The 18,664-nt window shown below is 41.8% G+C and overlaps 2 protein-coding genes across 14 annotated transcripts in view; one reads left to right on the forward strand and one right to left on the reverse strand.

Annotated features, from left to right (window-relative positions):
• The window catches only part of LOC128803567 (rap1 GTPase-activating protein 1-like), a 43,742-nt gene extending 33,590 nt beyond the window's left edge, over positions 1-10,152 (forward strand). For 10 of the 13 annotated variants that reach the window (XM_053970676.1, XM_053970674.1, XM_053970667.1 and 7 more), the window contains 5 exons: positions 3,874-4,000; positions 4,089-4,191; positions 7,197-7,276; positions 7,442-7,512; positions 9,694-10,152. In XM_053970676.1, coding sequence (XP_053826651.1) covers positions 3,874-4,000; positions 4,089-4,191; positions 7,197-7,276; positions 7,442-7,465 — 334 coding nt within the window. In that variant the 3' untranslated portion in view covers positions 7,466-7,512; positions 9,694-10,152. The other 3 variants (XM_053970664.1, XM_053970665.1, XM_053970672.1) reach the window with 3 other exon arrangements.
• A 119-nt stretch (positions 10,153-10,271) lies between these two features.
• Positions 10,272-17,820, reverse strand: GSTK1 (glutathione S-transferase kappa 1). The gene is made up of 8 exons (XM_053970707.1): positions 17,659-17,820; positions 17,014-17,095; positions 16,128-16,256; positions 15,683-15,783; positions 15,240-15,275; positions 12,477-12,593; positions 11,887-11,980; positions 10,272-10,573 (listed from the first exon to the last, which is right to left on the reverse strand). Exons 1-8 carry the CDS (start codon positions 17,722-17,724, stop codon positions 10,533-10,535), a joined length of 666 nt encoding a protein of 221 aa, XP_053826682.1. The 5' UTR covers positions 17,725-17,820; the 3' UTR covers positions 10,272-10,532.
• Positions 17,821-18,664: the final 844 nt, after the last annotated feature.

An 18,664-nucleotide genomic window follows, 5' to 3' on the forward strand; every position in this document is an offset into this window, starting at 1 on the left:
AGAAAAGTTGCAAGTACTTTGTGTTAGGGCATTTCCCTTCCTCAGGACTGTGGAGACTCTTAAAGAAATTTCAGGAGGTGCCCTAGGACCAGGCATCTGTGGTTATAATTGCTTCAGGTACCAAATTTGACAAGGAAGGCCCACCCTTCCAACTACACCCAATGCTCCCTAAGAATTACAAGCTGGTGACTATCTGCAGTAGTTCAGCTACCCAGTTGTATGCTGTAGGACTGCTCAGAGTTTTGTCACAGCCAAGGTGCAGTGTTCTAGTTTCTGTGTATGTATTAGTTTTTGGGTTGGATGAGTGCCCACAATTTTGGTGTGGAGGAGAATGGGAGCACATCTAGGAGATACAGACCGTTTAAGGTGCTAGCTCTGGCAGCTAAGAACTAGAGGGACTGCAGGACATGGAACTGCTGATTAGTCAGCACCCCCCCCATCTTCCAGCATTACCACATCATTCCACCTTCCCTTCCTCATCCTGCCTGAGGCCTTGTTAGTGAACTAGAAGTTCCTGACAGGCATGTGTGAGGGACTCTTGCTCTGATTAGATAGCTGATTACCTTGCATAATCACCAAGAATTCTGCTTCCCCCACTTCCCAAACCCCATTCTCCATCAGCTGAGGAGGTGAGCCAGCTGCAATGGCTATTTCAAGTTGTTATCCACATGCTTTCAGAGAGCAAACGTAGCATGGGAGTTTACTAACAATACTTGCATGAATATTGTTTATGCACATTAGGCATGACCTGTATGATTTGTCAGTCTGTCTAGTTCTGTTCCCAGCATTCTTTTTCCAGTCATGGACTCAAAACCACTCAGGATCACCAGAAAAAAAGAAGTATTTTCATATCTGTGGTGGTTTAGCCCATTCCTGGACAGTTCATTTACAAGGTGGGATGCAGCATGGAGTTTTGCACAATTAGTGATTAGTCAGAGTTGTGATCTCAGAGTTAGGGACAAGCCCATGAGCAGGCATACTCTTTGCATGACATCGGGGAGAGGGAATTAAGAACATGTAATTCCACCATGTAAAGCACACCATTTGCAGCAAGACAGTATTAGCACAATATTGCAGGAGAAGGCTGGGAGTGTACAGTCTGTCTTGGAGACAGTTTACTGGCGTTCTGCTGAAATAGCCTACCTGTTGGTCATCAGCTGTGAAACCAGGATCAAGATGTAGGCATACTTCCAATGCAAAAGAGTTCTGCCTCGTTCTAGAATAATTTAAGTAGTCCCTATTAGATAACAGAATGGGCTATCCCTGGTAGCATGTCATCAGTCCATTCCTGGTTCTCTCCATAGAGTCACAAGAAATTTCTGTTACCTCAGAAATGTCCAGCATGATGCTACTGGTCTTACATAATCATTTCAGATTCAAAACTTGGAATGATCAAACTCTTCACCTGTGTTCTACTAAAAGAAACCTGGAAATAAATGCAAAGGGAACACATAAATAATAGATTAATTATTTACAGTAGAGGTAAAGCAACACACTGCTGAGTTTAACAGACATTTATACAGTGATCAGCCACCAATCCATGAAACTGCATTCGTTCACTTGAGCTAACGGTGTCTTCTCTCCCACATACAGGGACAATTGTCCTTAGTTTTTCTGCTTTACTGTCCAGGTAGCCTTCCAAATAATCCTTCTTCTCAAGGGACAGATTCAAAAGAATGAACCAAGCCTATGTAACCAAGTAGTAGAACTCCTGAGGATCACACGACTCTCTGGGTTGCATCTGAAAAATCAAGCACTGTACTGTGTATGTCCATATCCTAGGAAAAGTACATGGGTTTTTTTTGTGTGTGTGTTTTCCCTCCTCAGACACATCTGAGTGGGGACATCAAGCCAATCAGGAGTGGACCGGATGCTACTCAGTCATTGGGTACCTCACTGAAGACACTGGCAAGACTTTTGGGGTGAAATCAGAGTCCTGGCTAAGAGGAGCATGAACGTACTTAGAGGACCCCAAGGACTGTGGAGAGACCGAGTGGCACCAAGTAACGCTCCACTGGCAGTTCCTGGAGCAGGAATTCTTTGATAGGGAGATGGACAGATAGCTCCTGATGGAGTATTTTGGCTCTGTGCCCTTCCCATTGCCAAATCAGCAGCCACTGAACCAACCTCTACTAGTGATGGGGAACAGAGACCGCCTTGAGTGCAACCCCTTCTCTTCCCTTCCTCTCCCCTCAGATGAGTGAGAATAGTTTGGCCTGCAGAAGGCAAGAGCAGAAGAACACAACTGCACCTCTGTCTCTAGTGCCTTGACACAGGTCAAGAAATGCAGTGCAGAGAACAAGGATGGAGACACCTGCTGAGGAAGGGTGCTGAGAAGGAGATACTTTGTGGAAATCTAGATCCCACTTCACTTAGATTCATGTTATTGATTTGCTCTGCTAAGGGAGAAGCATGTTGGCCTTCATTTCCTCCAAAATGTATTTCCTAATCTCTTGAGGAAATATCTTTGGCCTTTATTGGCCCTGTCTTTACTGTTCTCCTTGTTGCATGCTGGCATGTAATATGCCTGGGGCTTTAGGTTTCACAACTGCTTGTAGGTCAAGACTGGCCACATTTTGCAGTGTTTCTGAAGGAATAAATATATTTAGTATGTTAAAGGTGTCTTATCTTTCTTGCCTCTCTTAACTTTTTTTTTTTTTTTGTTCCTTAACATTTTTAAGCACTTCATCTCTCTCTTACCAGCTGGTTTCTTATGCAGACAATGAGTATTTCACCATAAATTTAGTACTTAAATGCACAGTGCACCTTCTACTATGTAAGCGTGTCAGCCTCATGGCCTGCTGTGTCTCCTGAACGACTCTAAGCAGTGGATCCCAAATTCTCAGCTGGGAAGAGCTGACCTTAAGGATCTTCTTTGATAGATCTGAAACATGCACCAGGCTACCTCAATGTCTGTTCCATTTGATAGAGTGGTGGTAAAGGGATCCAATAGAGTTTGCTTTGAACGTCCCCTTTGAATGGCCTTGGGAGCTAAATTTTAGTGGGACAGACCTACAGGAGTCAGTCTTTTGGCAAATGGGCAAATGGAAAATCACCAGGATGGGAATCCTGACCTAGGTGCGTTCCTGTCTGTAAGCAGGAGAAAGGCTCTAACTTGTCTGTGCAAGAGCTTGGCACTTGATCCTACATAGTTTTACAATGAGACATCCTGCAATAATGCAGATCTCAGTAATGTGTTTTTACCTCCCCATTGCATCCTTAAACTTTCTTAGTTAACTGTTCTGTAATACTGGTTAATGTGTGTCTGCTTTCCTGCTTCCTCTTGTTACACCTGTACAGAAAACAGCAGTAACAATTTATAAGCTCTATGACATGAAAAGCATGCTTTTTATTGTCCCTTCGTTCTGCCTGGAATTTCACATAAGACAAAACACGATAGCCTGAGAGTGGCTGTGGGAATGGGTGGCCTAGACTGAACTGCCCCTACCCTTTATACTCAGTTCAAAATAAATACCTCTTCATTCTGTATTTAGGCTCTTAAAATCCCACAATAGGGCATCTGTTGATTTTAATGAATGTCTAGATGTATTTAATACTTAAATACAGGTGGTTTGAGTCACTCTGCTTTATTACACTTAGGTCTGTGACTTAAAAATTCATTCAGACTTGTCCTTTCATACAGTTGTCCAGAATGGAGACAGAGAATTGGTATTTCTCCTAAATTATGTAGCAACTAGAAATTAAGGTATGCATGCCAGTTCACCTGAATTCTGTTCCTAGGTGGAAAAACTAGCTGTGGATGAATAATACATTCTTACTGTTTCTGACTGCTACGTAATAAAGCTACGCCTTAGAAAGTTAAGCCTGTGTGTAACAATAAGCATGATGATGTTGAATGCTTGCATTTCACAGAATGCTCAGGAGTCAGACTTCAGGATACTGTGTGATGCAGCCACTCTCACGTTCATCATCCAGTGTAAGCAGTTGTTGTAGTGGATTGAGGGAAAATGGAACATCTGAGGAAGAGGAGAATGACAGGGTGGGTGTATGATCTCTAACAAGCAGAGGCTAGCCTCCCTGATTTTACCAGGTGCATTATTAAAACACGTCTTCTTTGCCCTCTCCAGGAGCTGACGTGCTCACTTAAGGGCCCTCCAAAACAGGATTCAATGGTTCAGAGTATGTGGCTGGATGACAGTGACTGCACACCCAGTACTTCTAGCTCACCAGGTAAAAAAGAAAGAAAAATAGAGAAAACCCTCTACTTATGCTTCTAGAAGCATATGAGAGGTTGAGCCAAATCTTTTATATGCTGTACTTAATATTTTAGAAGCACAGGTAGATGATAGGCCAGGAAAATGGGGAGAGAATCTGCCATGCAAAGTTTAATTGGGAAAGAATAGTACTCTACATACTGCAAAAGGAGTTACAGTAGACTGCAAAGAATTAAAGTGTTCATGTGTTTTCTGTGGAGAGTTGTGGTTGCATTTCTGAATGCAGTCACCATATAAACTAGATTGGATATGGGATTATAGGAACTGCTTCCTGAGCCAAGCAGTATGCTCCTGAGAGGGTGAGTAATCAGGAAGCTAACCTGCACGAAGAGTTTTTTGCCAAGGTTGGGCTCTGAGTCTAGTACTTGATTAAAGCTGACGTAGTTGATTAAAATCAGCTTGGATCCATTCACAGTGCAGCGGTGATTATAATCCTCAGGAAGTTCTCTTCAGTCCTGTAGCAGGGACACCTATTGCATTTCCTGCTGTGGAGCTGGATCACCTGCCCTGATCTCAGACCCTGCTTGCAGTTGTGTTTCACTTTGTTAAAATGAACTGGTTTGGATTGAAGCACTTCTTGTTGAGCATCAGCCTTAAGCTAAAATTAGGGAAAGTTTAAATCCATTTCAGTCTGTTTCTGAGAATGAGGCTGTGTAAGATTTTGGGAAAGTATGATTGAAAAGACTAAGCTTTTGAGTTTGGGAAGTCATTAGAAACTGTGAAAGGCAAAACATTTAACATTTATTGTTGGAAGACTGGAATAGGAGCATGTTGAGATGGTAAGAGATACTAGGGATTATATGTATGGCAAGGAAGAGAGTTGGTTGGAATGAACCGTGAAATCTTTATAGGAATTGTGTGAAAAAGGATTGTTTGTAAAGATTACAAGGGTCAGAAAGTGGAGTCAACTTACTTGGAGAATAGAGTTAGGTCTCATCCTCCACAGCTGCTGTATATGAGATACCAAGAGTGGCCATCCGCTAGATGCATAAAATTGTCGGTATCTTAGCAACAGAATTGAAGATGTGATACTGTCAGATATTCTGCAGAGATCTCTGTTCTGTCAGATATTCCTCTTTTGTTGTGGATGCTGGAGGCAGGGATGCTTTCCATTGGCCCCTGCTGCTCTTCACAGATAGTTTCTCTGTCTGCTGACTCTTTATTGTCTTACAGTATATAAATAATTAATATGCATCACTGAGAATAATCATTACAGAGAATGCAGTATAAAGTACAATGTAATTTTTAGGTTTTACTGCCCTGGGGACAGAGAGCAGTATCCTGGTGGTTTAGTTTTGCCCTTTATTGAGTTATCCAGTAAGTATTCAGCCACAGTTAATGCACTGTGTAAAATCAGACCAAACTGATTTTTTTTTAATGGAGAAACCTAAGACAAGCCCACTGTGAGTCTAGATCCTATGCTGAATAAATCCAGCATTCCTAACCCATGTACACATTCTTGGCTTCTCCAATTTGCCTTTCAGATTGAGAAAGCAAAGTTACAGGAAAAAAAAATGTCAGCAGTCTGTGGTCATTATGCTCCCAGATCATGACATAGAGAACTGCCTTTGCCAAAATATTTTCTGAGTTGGCTTTAAACACCAACATATCTCATGTGACAGTGCATGTCACATGAGGCAGAGGTGACTTTCTCCCTAGCCTCACGGGCAGGATAAAAATTCAGCTATAACTCTCCTTAACACTTAGACGCTACCAGTTGTGTTAGATATGTTTTTATTTAGTTACTTGGCCTATTAGGCCTATTAGTCCACTTCCTACAATAAACATACATCATAATTAAATTTCAGCATAGTGGAACTGGGATATATACAAAATACAGACGAACCCTCATATTGTAAATTCATGTTGTTTAAAACCACAGTTTAGCAGCACTTGGCAGTGATTCACCAGTTTTGCTTTTAAATCTCAGTTTTAAATTGCATAATTACACTGGGAAAGGGGATAATCTGCCTTGGAAAAAATGCTGAAAAAATAGTTGCATCTTATCTGTTTCCTGAAAATACTGGTGTGACCATGTCTAAGTGAAAAAAAATAAAAAGAAAGAAATGTTCCTGGGAAAAGCATCTTAGCTTACCATCTTACTGCAGGAATCCCTCATTAGCTTTCTTCACTTTCCTGATTGAATGGTGGTTAGATATGCCATCAGAGGTATTCACCTGCCCATTCTACCTCTTAGCACATTCCACACTAATATCAATCCTTTAATTCAAACTCTTTCCATTTTTCCTCTGATCTAAAGAAAAGATTTAATATTTTATAATACAGATTTATTTTGTGATGCAGCTATGCATAAACTCCCACAAACTGTACTGGTTGGAAATTACCATATTTAGCAATTTTAACCATAGAATGTATAGAATGGAGGATCATCTAAGAGTAAATGTAGAATAGTTTAGGAAGGCTGTTATGTTAAAATATCTTACTCATTTTTTGTGAAATGTGTATGGTGAATATAAGCTGATGACAGAAAGCAAAAGAATGCTTTTAATTTGTGAATTTTACAAGCATTTAATCCCTAGTTTTGCCATGGTGTTGATATGTGATGAGAGGCAAATTCCTTGAACCCTGAGGTCAGATATGGGAATCTCAAGGGAGGGGTCAGAGGGAGAAGGAAGAGAAACACTGTGAGAGCATAAGATTAGAGTCTGCTTCACAAGTGTGTATCCTTGGGAATAAGGCATTCAGATTGTCTGGAAACAGTGGCTGATGACTATTTTTTTAAATGAAATGAAAGCAGTCACTTTCCTCACGTTTCGATCTGGAATAAGTAACCGGTGAAAGTAACACTAGTCAATTTGGGCGTAGGTACACTCCTTTCACTCTTGCCTGTGGATGGGCCACAGATCTGTGAAAGCTTTGGGATAAAACCAGCTATGTGTGCAGCTCCTGGGACACCCTCTTGATTATTTTTGTATTGTTCTGTGCTTGGTTCCCTTCTAGGAAGCAGGTTGCTTCCTTCCAGCAGTGTTGCTGGCTCCACTGGAAAAGGCAGCAAAGCAGAGGCTCAGCACCACAATCCAGTAAGTGCTTTAATAAAATGTTTCCTTCTCGCTTGCACAGAGATAAGGATGGGCGAAAAGAGAGAGGCTTGATTTAGGAGGCGTTGCTTGCTGAGGGTCGAAAGGACAGTAGGGCAGTAGGAAGGTGCTTGCAGGGGGAGGTTAAAGCAGTGCCTTGTTCTGCAGGCCTCCATTTTGTGCTGTGTGTGATGTCAGCGCTGGAGCACTCTCTGCCGCACGCAGGGTGAGGAGCACAGGTAAGGGACAAGGGGGGAGGAGAGCCACGGGCCCCAGGCCATCCCTGCTTCACTGAGACAGTGCAGCAAGTGCTGTACAGCTTCTCAGGAAACAGAGTTAGTCCTTTACCTTCCTCCCCAAGCGATCTTCCATGGCCAACAACTCTGGCCTGTCTGATTTACCTAAGCACTCCCTTTCTTGGCTGCTTCCTCCCTCTCAGGGAACAGCATTTCCCATTGAGATTCTGTTCTCTGCCCTAATCTAGGCACACTTTCTTTCTCTTGTCTTTCATTGTTCAGTTTCCTTTGCTCAGATACAACCTACCTTTCTGTGTGCCTACCTCTGCTTTTTAAAATAGTTTCATAACTTTGCAGAACTCCTATTTGTTGCTCATTTTCTGATGTTGTGCCTATGTGTACACTTGTTTATTTGCTTTCAGCCTAGCATTGGTGGGACCTACTTGTCCATGTCAGTTTCACAGCTTTTCCAGACATGGGAAGTGGGACTTGATTTTCTGGTGAGGTCTGTAATAGAACAAAGGGAAACACAACTTCAGGATTGTTCCCTGGACAGTTTTGCCTGTGTTGTTGAGAGTCTTTTTGCTCAATGTCCCTTTCCTTGCCCAGTATCTTCTCTGGCCTGACAGCTAAACAGCTGCCTTGAAGGTAGTGGGGATGTGAGGCTCTTAGGAACTAGATTGAGTAACTGAGTAGAAGAGGTATCATCTTTATGGGAGAAAATTCTTCCAGCTATTCCTAAATATTCCTAAATAGCTGGTAGTTCTTATTGTTGCTGTTCAGATCCTCAGTGCTCAAGTTTTAGCTGCCCTGCCACCTTGTGGCATTCAGAGCAGCCAGGTGAACAGTTCAGCTCCATGTAGTGGTGGCCACTGGTGCCACAGCAGATCAGAGCTGGTACTGACCACTGAGGCAGCTTCAGTGTGTGCTACAACAGAGATCAGAACTGAGCGTGACAGTGCAGCTGCCAGCCGCTGTTTACTGGGGTCATCCCCAGAGTGTTTGCCAAGAGCTTGTACTCACAGCACGGCTCTGTAACACAGGAGCAAGGCTATCTAAATGAGGGGCAGAACTCCCTCAAAGTTCTGCTCCCAAACAGGCAAATTTTGCTCAAAATAGGTGCAGAGTCAGAATTGCAACAATCTGCAAACTCACTGATACAAAGGCAAAGGCTGTGGTTTTGCATTTACTGGTGGCTATTACAGGCAATAAGCAATGTATCTCAGTAGTACTTAAGTATGATTTTAGTACCTAAGGTATTGAGCATTTAATTTCCACTGATTTGAAATAGGTCAAAGAGCATTTAAGATAATTTAGTGAAATATATTGCAGTTTGTAGGATCCATGTCCGTGGGATCTTTTGGTCCATTTGCCAAATCAACAACATTCTGCCACAAAGGCTGGTTATTTTTCAGTTGATCTGGTTCAAAGAACAAAGTTTCATGAGACCCTGCTTTTCACTGTGAGATTATTTCTGGATGTTCTTTGAATTCTCACAAGCTCCTTACCAGAGTTCATTATATCCACTCCTGAGACAGTACTACTGGCTTAAAGTGATGTTTTAGTAATTCCATTTTATCACAACCTCTGAATCAGTTTGATAGCACAGATTGGAGACTATCAAGTTTCAGGGGAGCAATGGTAAAATTTTCTCTAACATGGCTGCAAGGGACTCACAGAAACCTATGGCACCCACATCCATGGTAACCTCTGTCATTCTAACACCTCTTATCTCTCACAAAGATTTCCTTCAGTTCCAGGCTGGATTTGCCCAAAGACTAATGGGTGCACTGGTAAAAAGGAGAAAGGACTCCTCCAATCCTAGGGTATTTCCTGAAGAGCTGAAAGAAGTAGAAATTGTGGATGAGGGAACAAATGATACTCCCACAACACTTAGAGCTGTAAGAACATGAAGGATACAGACTTTTTTTCTGATGCTTTGTTCTAGGATTTGCTGTTCAAGTGAAAATACATGAATATACTTTACCTTAAAAAGACAAAAAAGGGAATTCCAGTTGCTGCTGTTTCATTCGGTGATGCATCAGAGAGTGTGGAATCATGGAGAAATCAAACTTTATATAAATAAAATTTCTGTGTGTCATTCTAATTTGGCCAATACAGGTCTGAACTCAAAGTGTTTCCGTGTGAAGTTTCTTAATTGTTTGCATACCTTTCCTTCTGCAGACTACATGATTGGAATTCCCTCACAGCCATATCCAAATCACCTTTGGATAGGCAGAAATTAGGGCATCCTTGAGGAAGCAAAACAGAATCTACTTCAGTTACCAGCTGAACCTACAGTGGTGTTCACAAACGTTCTCCAAAGACATTCCTGTAAAACTTGCATTAGTTAAAAACCCCTGCAAGGTTTGGGGTTGGTGCCCACGAATGCATGTGTGTGGTGGTCTCCTCAAATATCAGTGACTGCAGAGCAAGGTGTATCAAATATTGTCCAGGTTGGGGACAATTCCTTTTAAAATACTTGATTGGTTCCCTAGACTCTTCTTTGGGTTGTAATTTTGTGTCCTTCCCAGCTGCCATGATGCAAAGTAAAAGGAAGCATTAATATCTTAGCCTGTGCTTCTTATGTCTGTGTAGTACACTGGACTTAAAATAAAAGGAGAATGTGGCCAGTTTCTCTTAGGTTTTGTGTGTGTGTGTGTTTATAAAGGACAAACAGGAAGACATGAGAAACCAAGAGACTTGCATAATCCTCATGTTTTTAGGGTAAAGGAAAGAAAACCAACCGGGGAAGAAGAATGTTCACTCTGCAAGAAGTTAAATCTTTAATGTTAACCTTTGATCTGTTGAAAGAAAGGAAGCACATTTGTATTGGTAAACACCTCACCAGGCTGGTAATACTGGCAAACCTTGGTATTTTTCAAAATTAGAGATGAGACCAAGCAGTAAAATTAACTGTTAAGGATGAGAAAGCCATCTCTCCATAAAATTGAATACATTCAGATAATCACTGAAGATTGATGTATATATTTTCCTTCCTATATATATTTCCCCAGGACTTTTCACAGCTTGGGGCTTGGAACTGGTCCCAGCCATTTTTCACCTGCAAGACAAACCATCACAAAAGAGATATGTTACAATTTAATCCATACAAGTAATTGGCCAGTCATTTTTCTGCAGCAGGATTACTGTTCCTACTCTTGTGAAGGGTAACTACTGATGATGGAATACAGATTTATATCTTGTTTGGTGTGCTACAGCCAGCTCCATAAATATTTCACTGTCTAGTCACAACTGAAACTGTACAGAAGAATTATTTTCTTCCATTACAGATGAGATGTTCTGCAGGTTGGGGGTATTCCACATGAGGGAGAAATCAGTTCTCTTTAGGACTTTTTTTGGGGGGGGTGGGGGCTGAGGGTTAAAAAAAGCAGAAAAAGGGTGCAAGGCTGCAGAGTCAGAGAATCAAAAAGAAAATCTGATTAAGTCCTTGGAGTTGAGACTAGAAACCAGGCGACAACATTCCAGTCAGTATTTAGTGACTACTGTAGTGGGTGTTGGGTACTCTTCTTCCTCACTCTCATGTCTGTCAAGAATATTTTATAGAATCAGAAACTCATCCTGAAGACTAAAAAAACAAAAAACTAAAAAAATTTCCCTTCTGCTTAAGCCTATGACTAATACTAATTTGCATTAATTAATACTTTCTGCTGACTGTTTTCCACAAATGCATGAGCTAATTATGTGCATAACTCTTTCTAGAGACATTCTCTCAAAGTGCCAAATCTTGAGATGCCCTCTAATTAATAAAAACAGGTGACTTTCGTTTTATTATTTATCACAACCTACTTAAATCTCTTAATGAATATAAAGTGTGTATTCTGTTAATAGGTAAATGAAAAGAAGGATTGTCAATATCTGAACAACTTTTAAACAGCTGTGTAGGTAGACACAAGTTATGGATTGGGGAGCTGTAATAATGTGCTTTTACTAAGAAGGAACAGATATAAAATGAAAATGCTAGAAAGACAGAAAAAAAAAATCAAAAAAAGCATTACCAGCCATAGTCATAATCTTAGCCAAGGCCTACTGTCCAGTACCAAAAGGTTACATATGAATATTTTGAGAACTAAAGAGTTTCAGTAGTATTTTGAGAATGGCACATGGAACACAAAGCCTTGAAACACACCACAAGAGGATGGAGTACTCAAGTTACTTCTGGTTTGGAAAAGGATCATTTGGTCATTTTAAGTGTACTGAGACAGATTTCAGTCAGCAATTTCATTCCAGGAGAAGGATAACCAACATTATTTAACATCTGAAAGCCCTGAAGAGTGTTTTACTCAGCTGCATTACGTATTTTGTTCCAAGAGGGTGAAAGCATGAAACCAAAGTGATGCAATGAGGTAGACTCACCTATAATGCTCCCTAGCAGCTCTAAACGATCAGAGCCAAAAAACAGATGAGGTTCCCCATCATAATGTGCCACAACAGCAGGCATCCCAAATGCCTATTGACAACATGGAGATGAAACAGAGAATGTTATAATGGGAGAATTTCTTGCAGTCATATCATCAATCTTCAGGAATAAATCCCAACAACTTTTACTTTTTTTTCCTCCCCTTCTTTTTACCTTCTTTGTTCTTAAAGATAAGCCCAATGAAGCCATCTGAAAGTAGGTGACTCTCCAGAGCCTGTGTGCCCCTTTTGAAGGAGCATAAAAACAACCTGATTAATCCACAATTCTATTTCAAGTAACAATGAATACTGTCTCTCAGTACTGTTCCTGTCCTTGCTGTCCAGCTGGAATGAGTGGGTTAACCTTATTTTCCCAGATGACAGTGAGATGAACTACCAACAACAGTGAGGTGGCTTTCACACACAGGAAAACACGGAGTCTATATAGTGCTTTCTAATCATCACCCTCATTGTTCCCTGCTTCCCTGTATTCTTAAGAGGGAAGGAATGCACAGCTGCGAAGCCCAGTGCCATTGGAAGCATCTCACCCCATATTTCAGCGCTTCAGCTGTTGTGTCTTTCAGTCGGTCCTTCACTGTAGAGGATGAAATCATTTCAAGTGCCTTCTGGGAGAGCTCTGCTGAGAGCCCAGCCTGTCGGGCAACCTGTGAAAAGATGATATAATTAAGCATACTCTAAAAGTAAACATTCTAATTCCTACCCTAGTCTAATCAATTTAATCTTCAGGATTATCACCTAAGGTGTATTGATGAAAAAATTTCAAAATACTCTTGAAACACTTGCCCAACTGTCTTGCTGTATTTCCAACCTATCAATCATTTAACAACTCTCAGATACGAAGTAGAAGAGACATTTTAAATCTTCCAAGCCCCAAATCTGCAGGTTTTTTTTTTTTACAAGGAGTTCCTAAACTGAAGGAAAAAAAAGAAGGAACCTTTGATACAATGACTCATCAGATAACTTACAAAAAACTTCAAACTGGTGTTATGAAAAATAAAATCTCTCAGTACAAGCCTGCCAAGACAGAAACAGTTTGTGTGACAAATGTGGCCACATGAGATCTCTAAGTGACACAGCTTGAAAGACTCTAAATCACAGAGGTGAAACAGTTGCTGGTGTTGCTGCTGGATCTTTTTCACCTCCTCTGAGCCTCTGCCACACAGAAATGAGACAAAGTAGCCAAACTTAAACGTCCAATATTTCAATATTTATCTGGTAACAATGAGAAGTATTTGAATAAAGTATTTCACAAAAAAAAAAAAAAGAAAGAAAGAAATGCATTATTGCACATGGACAAGTAACCCTGCACATGCAGGTGTTAATGACTCTTTCAATTACTTTTTTTGTTTAGCACCCACATTTTCATGGGAAATGAGGAGCTCTTTTGGACTGTGCTTGAACAGGAGGTTAGGAGGTTAAACAAGTGTAGCACTGGACTAGAACAAAATGCTTGGTATCCACAGTGTTTAGACTGCAATATTTGCACCGTGATGTAGTATCTGGTCCTCACAATTTCAGGACGGAAAGAGGATTTAAGTGGACTGGGGCGGAATTCAGACCACACATTGCTGATACAGCAATTTATGTGAAGCTGCTTTTGATTCAATAAAGAAGTTAAAGAATACTAAGGAATTATTATCAAGTTTAAAAAGTACTATTTTTCTGACTGATGTGTAAAATAAATCCACCTGTAAAGACTCAGATGATTGGCTGGGACCTCTCAGCCAACTTTGGATGACAGATTTCCAGAAAAGTCTAGTACTTGTTGCTGGAGTGAATGAAGACAGACACAAGCAAACAAGGGGACACCTCCCTCTCTGCACTGATAAACGGGGGATACTCATTGACTGCTAAACTGTGACTACATTAGAGATTGTTCTGAGTATTGTGGCACTGAATTTCTCCATGTCCTTGCTTTATTTAAATAATGATGGATTCAGAGACTATGTGACAACGTTCTGTATATATTTATGTACAGGGTCTAGCTAGAATGGAGCTACTTTGCTTCACAGCATCTCCTGTGGTTTTGTGTTTCAGATCTGTGACCAAAACAACGCTGATAACATCCTAATTATTTTAGCTATTGATGAATGGTGTTTGCACAGTGTCGAGGCACTCTCTGGTTATTACTCTCCCCCCACAGTGAATAAAGTGGGGCTTCACCAGAGGCTGGGAGATGATCTGAACTAACCCAAGAGACAGACCATGCCATATGCCATGCTCAGCAGTAATTGATGAAGAGGGGGTTTAGGCAGGTTAACCTTTTTCTTGGGAACTGGCTGAGCATCAGTCTAGTCTACATGTAGGTGGTTCTTTGTTTTCTTTCACTCTGCTTCCACTTCTCTTTTGCTTATTAGGTAATTTTATCTTGAACCACAAGTTTTCTGGCTTTTATTCTTCTTTTCCTCTTCCCCTGTCCTCCTGGGCAGTGGGAGGAAGCAAGTGAGCACCTTTGTGGTGCTTGGCTGCCTACCAGATTAAAAGTACCACTTTAATTATATCTTTAGCTATATAGATAATTAATTAATTAAAGTATATATTTAAATAAATATAACTTTAATTATATCCTTCAAATCTTGCTTCTTAAAAAGGTGAAGTGCAAACCTTTACTGAAATTTTGGTAAAAAAGCTACACTAAGATGAAGCTGAAGAGCAAGGACTAGACTTGGGGGGGAACAGCAAGACTGCAAACTTCAGATTTCAACTAGGTATGTTGCATAGGAGAGACTAGTCATGAACAACTCCTCTCTTTTCTTCATATTTCAAGAACTTATAAAATAGTGAAGAAATGAGAGATTTAAGAGGATCTGCTGGTATACTAACTTAGATGCCATTACAGCTTTTACTGTAATAAACAAAATTGAAACAGCAAAAGAAAATAAATCAAGAGTATAATTTCCAGGTATATAAAAGGGCAATATAGCATTAAGCTTAATAGAAAACCTGACTGCATCACTCTAAGGAAAGTCACCTTCCCCAAGTGTTGCATTACACCTGAACATTTCATATAGCAGCAATGCCTCAATGCATTCTGCAGAAACTATTTATACTTTAATGACTGTTAATGAAACAGTATCAACAGGTAACTCATTGTCCAGCCTGGGTATCTTGCCACATGAATTAACAAAAAAAAAAAAGTGTATTCTGGTTCTGAGTGTTATGTAAAACATGACAAGAAAAAAAAAATCCAAACAGAGTTGCAAGGGAGTTTAAATCCATTTTTTTTTCAAAGTCCTCAATAAGAATATTGATCAGAAATGCAGAAGCACTAAGAAAAAGGAGACACTTACAGCCAATATGTTCTCTGGCTGACTGATGTCTTCATGCTGGTAAAGGAATAAAAAAAGTAAATCAGTATTTAAGAAACAAAAGCTTGGCTCTGGATTTAAAAGTAAGTTTTCTAAAAAAACAAAAATAAACCCAATACTAGTTGCTGGAGAAATTACCTCAGAAAAGGTCTTAAGTCACCTAATCTAGGAATGTGTTAAAATGTTTTCTGATATGAACCACTGATCCATTGCTCCAACCTGTTGGACCCACCATATATTCCTAAAAGAAGGCAAATTAAGCTGATCATAAGCTTGTGGCTTCTGAACCACTGTGACCTTAAGTTCCTGCTATGACTTTTCATTAAAAGACATTTTCTTCCTCTTGTTGGAATTCCACATTTGAATGATGTGGGACAGGACGGGTGACAGAAAGGGTCAAGAAGTTGGCTGCATAAAATACTGACCTGTGACCAAAACCGCATCCAGAACTCCCTAGATAAGGGTTCCAGGTACTGTGGGTTTGTCATGTCAATGGCTGTGATAAAGCGCATGGCCGTCAGACTGCCTGGATTCGTGGGGAGACAGAAGAGCACTCAGACAAGGCACAGCATCAGGAGCAGGTGTGGTCTGCATGACTGCTAAGAACAGTGTGATCTCCCCTGTAACAGTCCTGAGAAACCCACAGTCTGTACAGTAAAGCTCATGTTGCTCCACAGTTATCTCCCATGCTAGTATCATTCACAGCCATATTTCTCCAGGAATTTCTCTCATGGCTACGAATGCACAGACTTCATGCTGCTCACAGTTTCAGGAAAAGGCTGGACACAGGGAATTCATCTTCACCTTTACTGGTAGGGAGAACTGGAACCAGAAGTGCTAGGGATAAGAAACACCAGCTAAGACTCTTACTTGTGCCCATGATGTGCTGGAAGGCATCTGGGGACATGTGTACAGGCACCTGGTAGTATTTTGCCATCCTTTTCATATCCTTCAGCATGTATTCCCCTCGCTTTGGTAACATTGCTGGTGGCTTGTTACCTTTTAGGAAAAAGTTCTGTTGAGATTTCCAGCTGTATTATAATAACACTGAACAAACCAACACTAGACAAATTATGCCTCCTACGTACATATACCTAAGGAAGAGCAAAATTTCACAGTATAATTTCATGTTGGCTTACTGAAACATACTTGGCTCTTCCAAAGATAATGCTAAGATTTAAACATGGTTTATTTCAGTTTTGCACAGATCAAACCTTTAGGATAGCTGAATAGTTTTAAACCAAGGTTCAAATGTCCTAGCAGGGATTTATGTTGATTCAGACAGATGACTTTTAAGCTGGACAACTCTTAATGCATGGGTAAACCGATGTAAAGACTTGTTAATTCATGATTTATGTGGTTTAAGTCTTGGTGATCTAATTAAGACCATGAGTACTGTTTCAGGACATACTTGTATCTTTCCTGCATATTACAAAGTGCAAGTGTTCCACAAATTAATTCTGGTTTAAAATCTAACTCTAGGAAAACGCTCCATGTCAAGTTATTATTATTATTGTTTATTTTATTGTATTTTAGAACAGATGGATTTTAGCACTGACTGACTGTGTAGTTGCAACAGTGTGAAATTCCTTATGACTAATTTCTCAATCCCTTAGGGGCTCCACAATCCTATAGTTAATCTGTTACTGGTGCCACAGCTTAGTTCAGAGCTCGCTCTGCATGGGCTCTGCACACACCCAGGGCTTTCACACTAAGTGCTCTGCTAGTGAAGAAGGTATCTCCCTGCACTCCATACCAGTTTGTTGCATTATGCCACCAAGGAAAGCTGGACGGAAGCGCAGGTCAATATTCCAGATGTGCCTGTACCGGCAGAGCGCCTGCAATGTGAAAGAGTAGTGAGGGATTCACAGTTAGAGATGTCTGTAGAGCTGTGTGCAGCTAAGGCAGTAAATACTACAAATAAATCCTTTCCTATTGTATTAGGGCTAGTCGTAAAGCCTTTCCTGGATGCTGCCAGAGAACTCTGATCTCAGAAAAACGGAGGGGGTCTCTATTCGTGTCACGACTATCTAAGTCTAAGCAGGGGTAAGTAAGGGAAAGGTCAGGCTCATGTCATGATCAGGACACCTGCACTTTTTAAATAGGAAACCTAACCCCGAAGCAAAATGTTCAGCATTAACTCCTGCACTGCCGTCTGGCTCAGACACGCTTCCCTGCTGTCCCTGGATTTCAACACGCGGGGGAGAAGCCCAGGCACCTCTCAGAGATGAGAGAAAAATTAACTTCGGAGCGCAAAGAGCGCTGCCTGCAGCCAGCCGGCCGAGGTGCCCGTGAGCAGCCCTTCCGAGGGGGAGGCGGCGGCGGGACCGGCCGGGCGCCAGAGCCGCTCCGGCACCGCAGAGAGCCGGGAAGGGCGTCCCTCCCTCTGCCGACCCCTCACCTCAAACGCCAGCCAGGAGTACGGGGAAATCACATCGTAAAACAGCTCCACGAGCGTCCGGCCCATCCTGGCCCCGTGCCCTGCCGTGCGCCGCTCCGCAGCGTCCCGCGGCCGCAGCACCGCCCCGGGCAGGGAGCGGCGGCGGGGCGGCCCTTCCGCCAAGGCGGGACGGAGCCTCCCCCGCCGCCCCTCCGACTCCGCCTCCGCCTCCCCGCCTCTCCCGCTCATTCTTCGGTGGCTCTCCGAAGAATGCCGGCCCGGGAGGAAGAGCAGGGGAGGGATCGCAGGGGGCCGGGAGGGAGCCTGTGTCCTGTCCATGGCGAGGCCGGGGGAGAGCAAGCTCCCGAGGAGGGAACCCGGGAGCTGATTCGGCGGAGTAGTCCAGCGTGTTTTCCCGGGAGCACGGCGTCCTTGCCGGATCAGCAAACGATTTACGCGCCACTGGCCCTTTAATCCCACTACCCTCCATTTTCGCCACACTTGTTCCTCCTCCATTCACCTAAGCCCTTCCTTTTCTCCACCTTTACTTCCTCCCCTGCCCATCCCACAGAAGCTCTGCAATCGCAAAACGCTCTAGTTCTGCCACGGTTCCTTCTCCACCGCAGCAACGCACTTTAGTCTTGGATGTTATCTGGAACGTGCTCCTGGATCCCTCCTTTGGCTGTAATCTTGATTTTTTTAGCAAAGCGGCTTTCTGAATTATGAGTAACTTTAGCTCAAGAATGAAAAACCTGAATGCCAACAACAGTTTGTGACCCCTCCCTGAAGTCTTTCTTAACACCTGAGTACTGGGCAGCGAGCCAATTGTTAGGAAAATATTTGGGAGAGAGCTGGGAAACTTAAGTGTGAAGACTTTACCAAGCATATTGGTAGCAAAAAAAAAAAAAAAAAAAAAAAAAAAAAAAAAAAAGGACTGAATAAAAATTCCATTTAGAAGAATTGGTAGGATTTCTCCAAAGGAGAACCCTGCCTTACATTTTTCTCAAGGGCTCAAAAATACTGCAGA

Source organism: Vidua macroura, chromosome 2, assembly GCF_024509145.1.
Source record: "Vidua macroura isolate BioBank_ID:100142 chromosome 2, ASM2450914v1, whole genome shotgun sequence".
Taxonomy (NCBI): domain Eukaryota; kingdom Metazoa; phylum Chordata; class Aves; order Passeriformes; family Viduidae; genus Vidua; species Vidua macroura.

What these genes read in the sequence shown, in the direction of transcription:
- GSTK1 (XM_053970707.1), bottom strand. Translation starts at nt 17,724, where the DNA reads ATGGGCCGGACGCTCGTGGAGCTGTTTTACGATGTGATTTCCCCGTAC. An exon ending in TGGCATAATGCAACAAACTG is followed by an intron (nt 16,257 to 17,013) that starts GTATGGAGTGCA and finishes TTTTCCTAAAAG; the next exon opens with GTAACAAGCCACCAGCAATG. An exon ending in CTGAAGCGCTGAAATATGGG is followed by an intron (nt 11,981 to 12,476) that starts GTGAGATGCTTC and finishes TGTTGTCAATAG; the next exon opens with GCATTTGGGATGCCTGCTGT.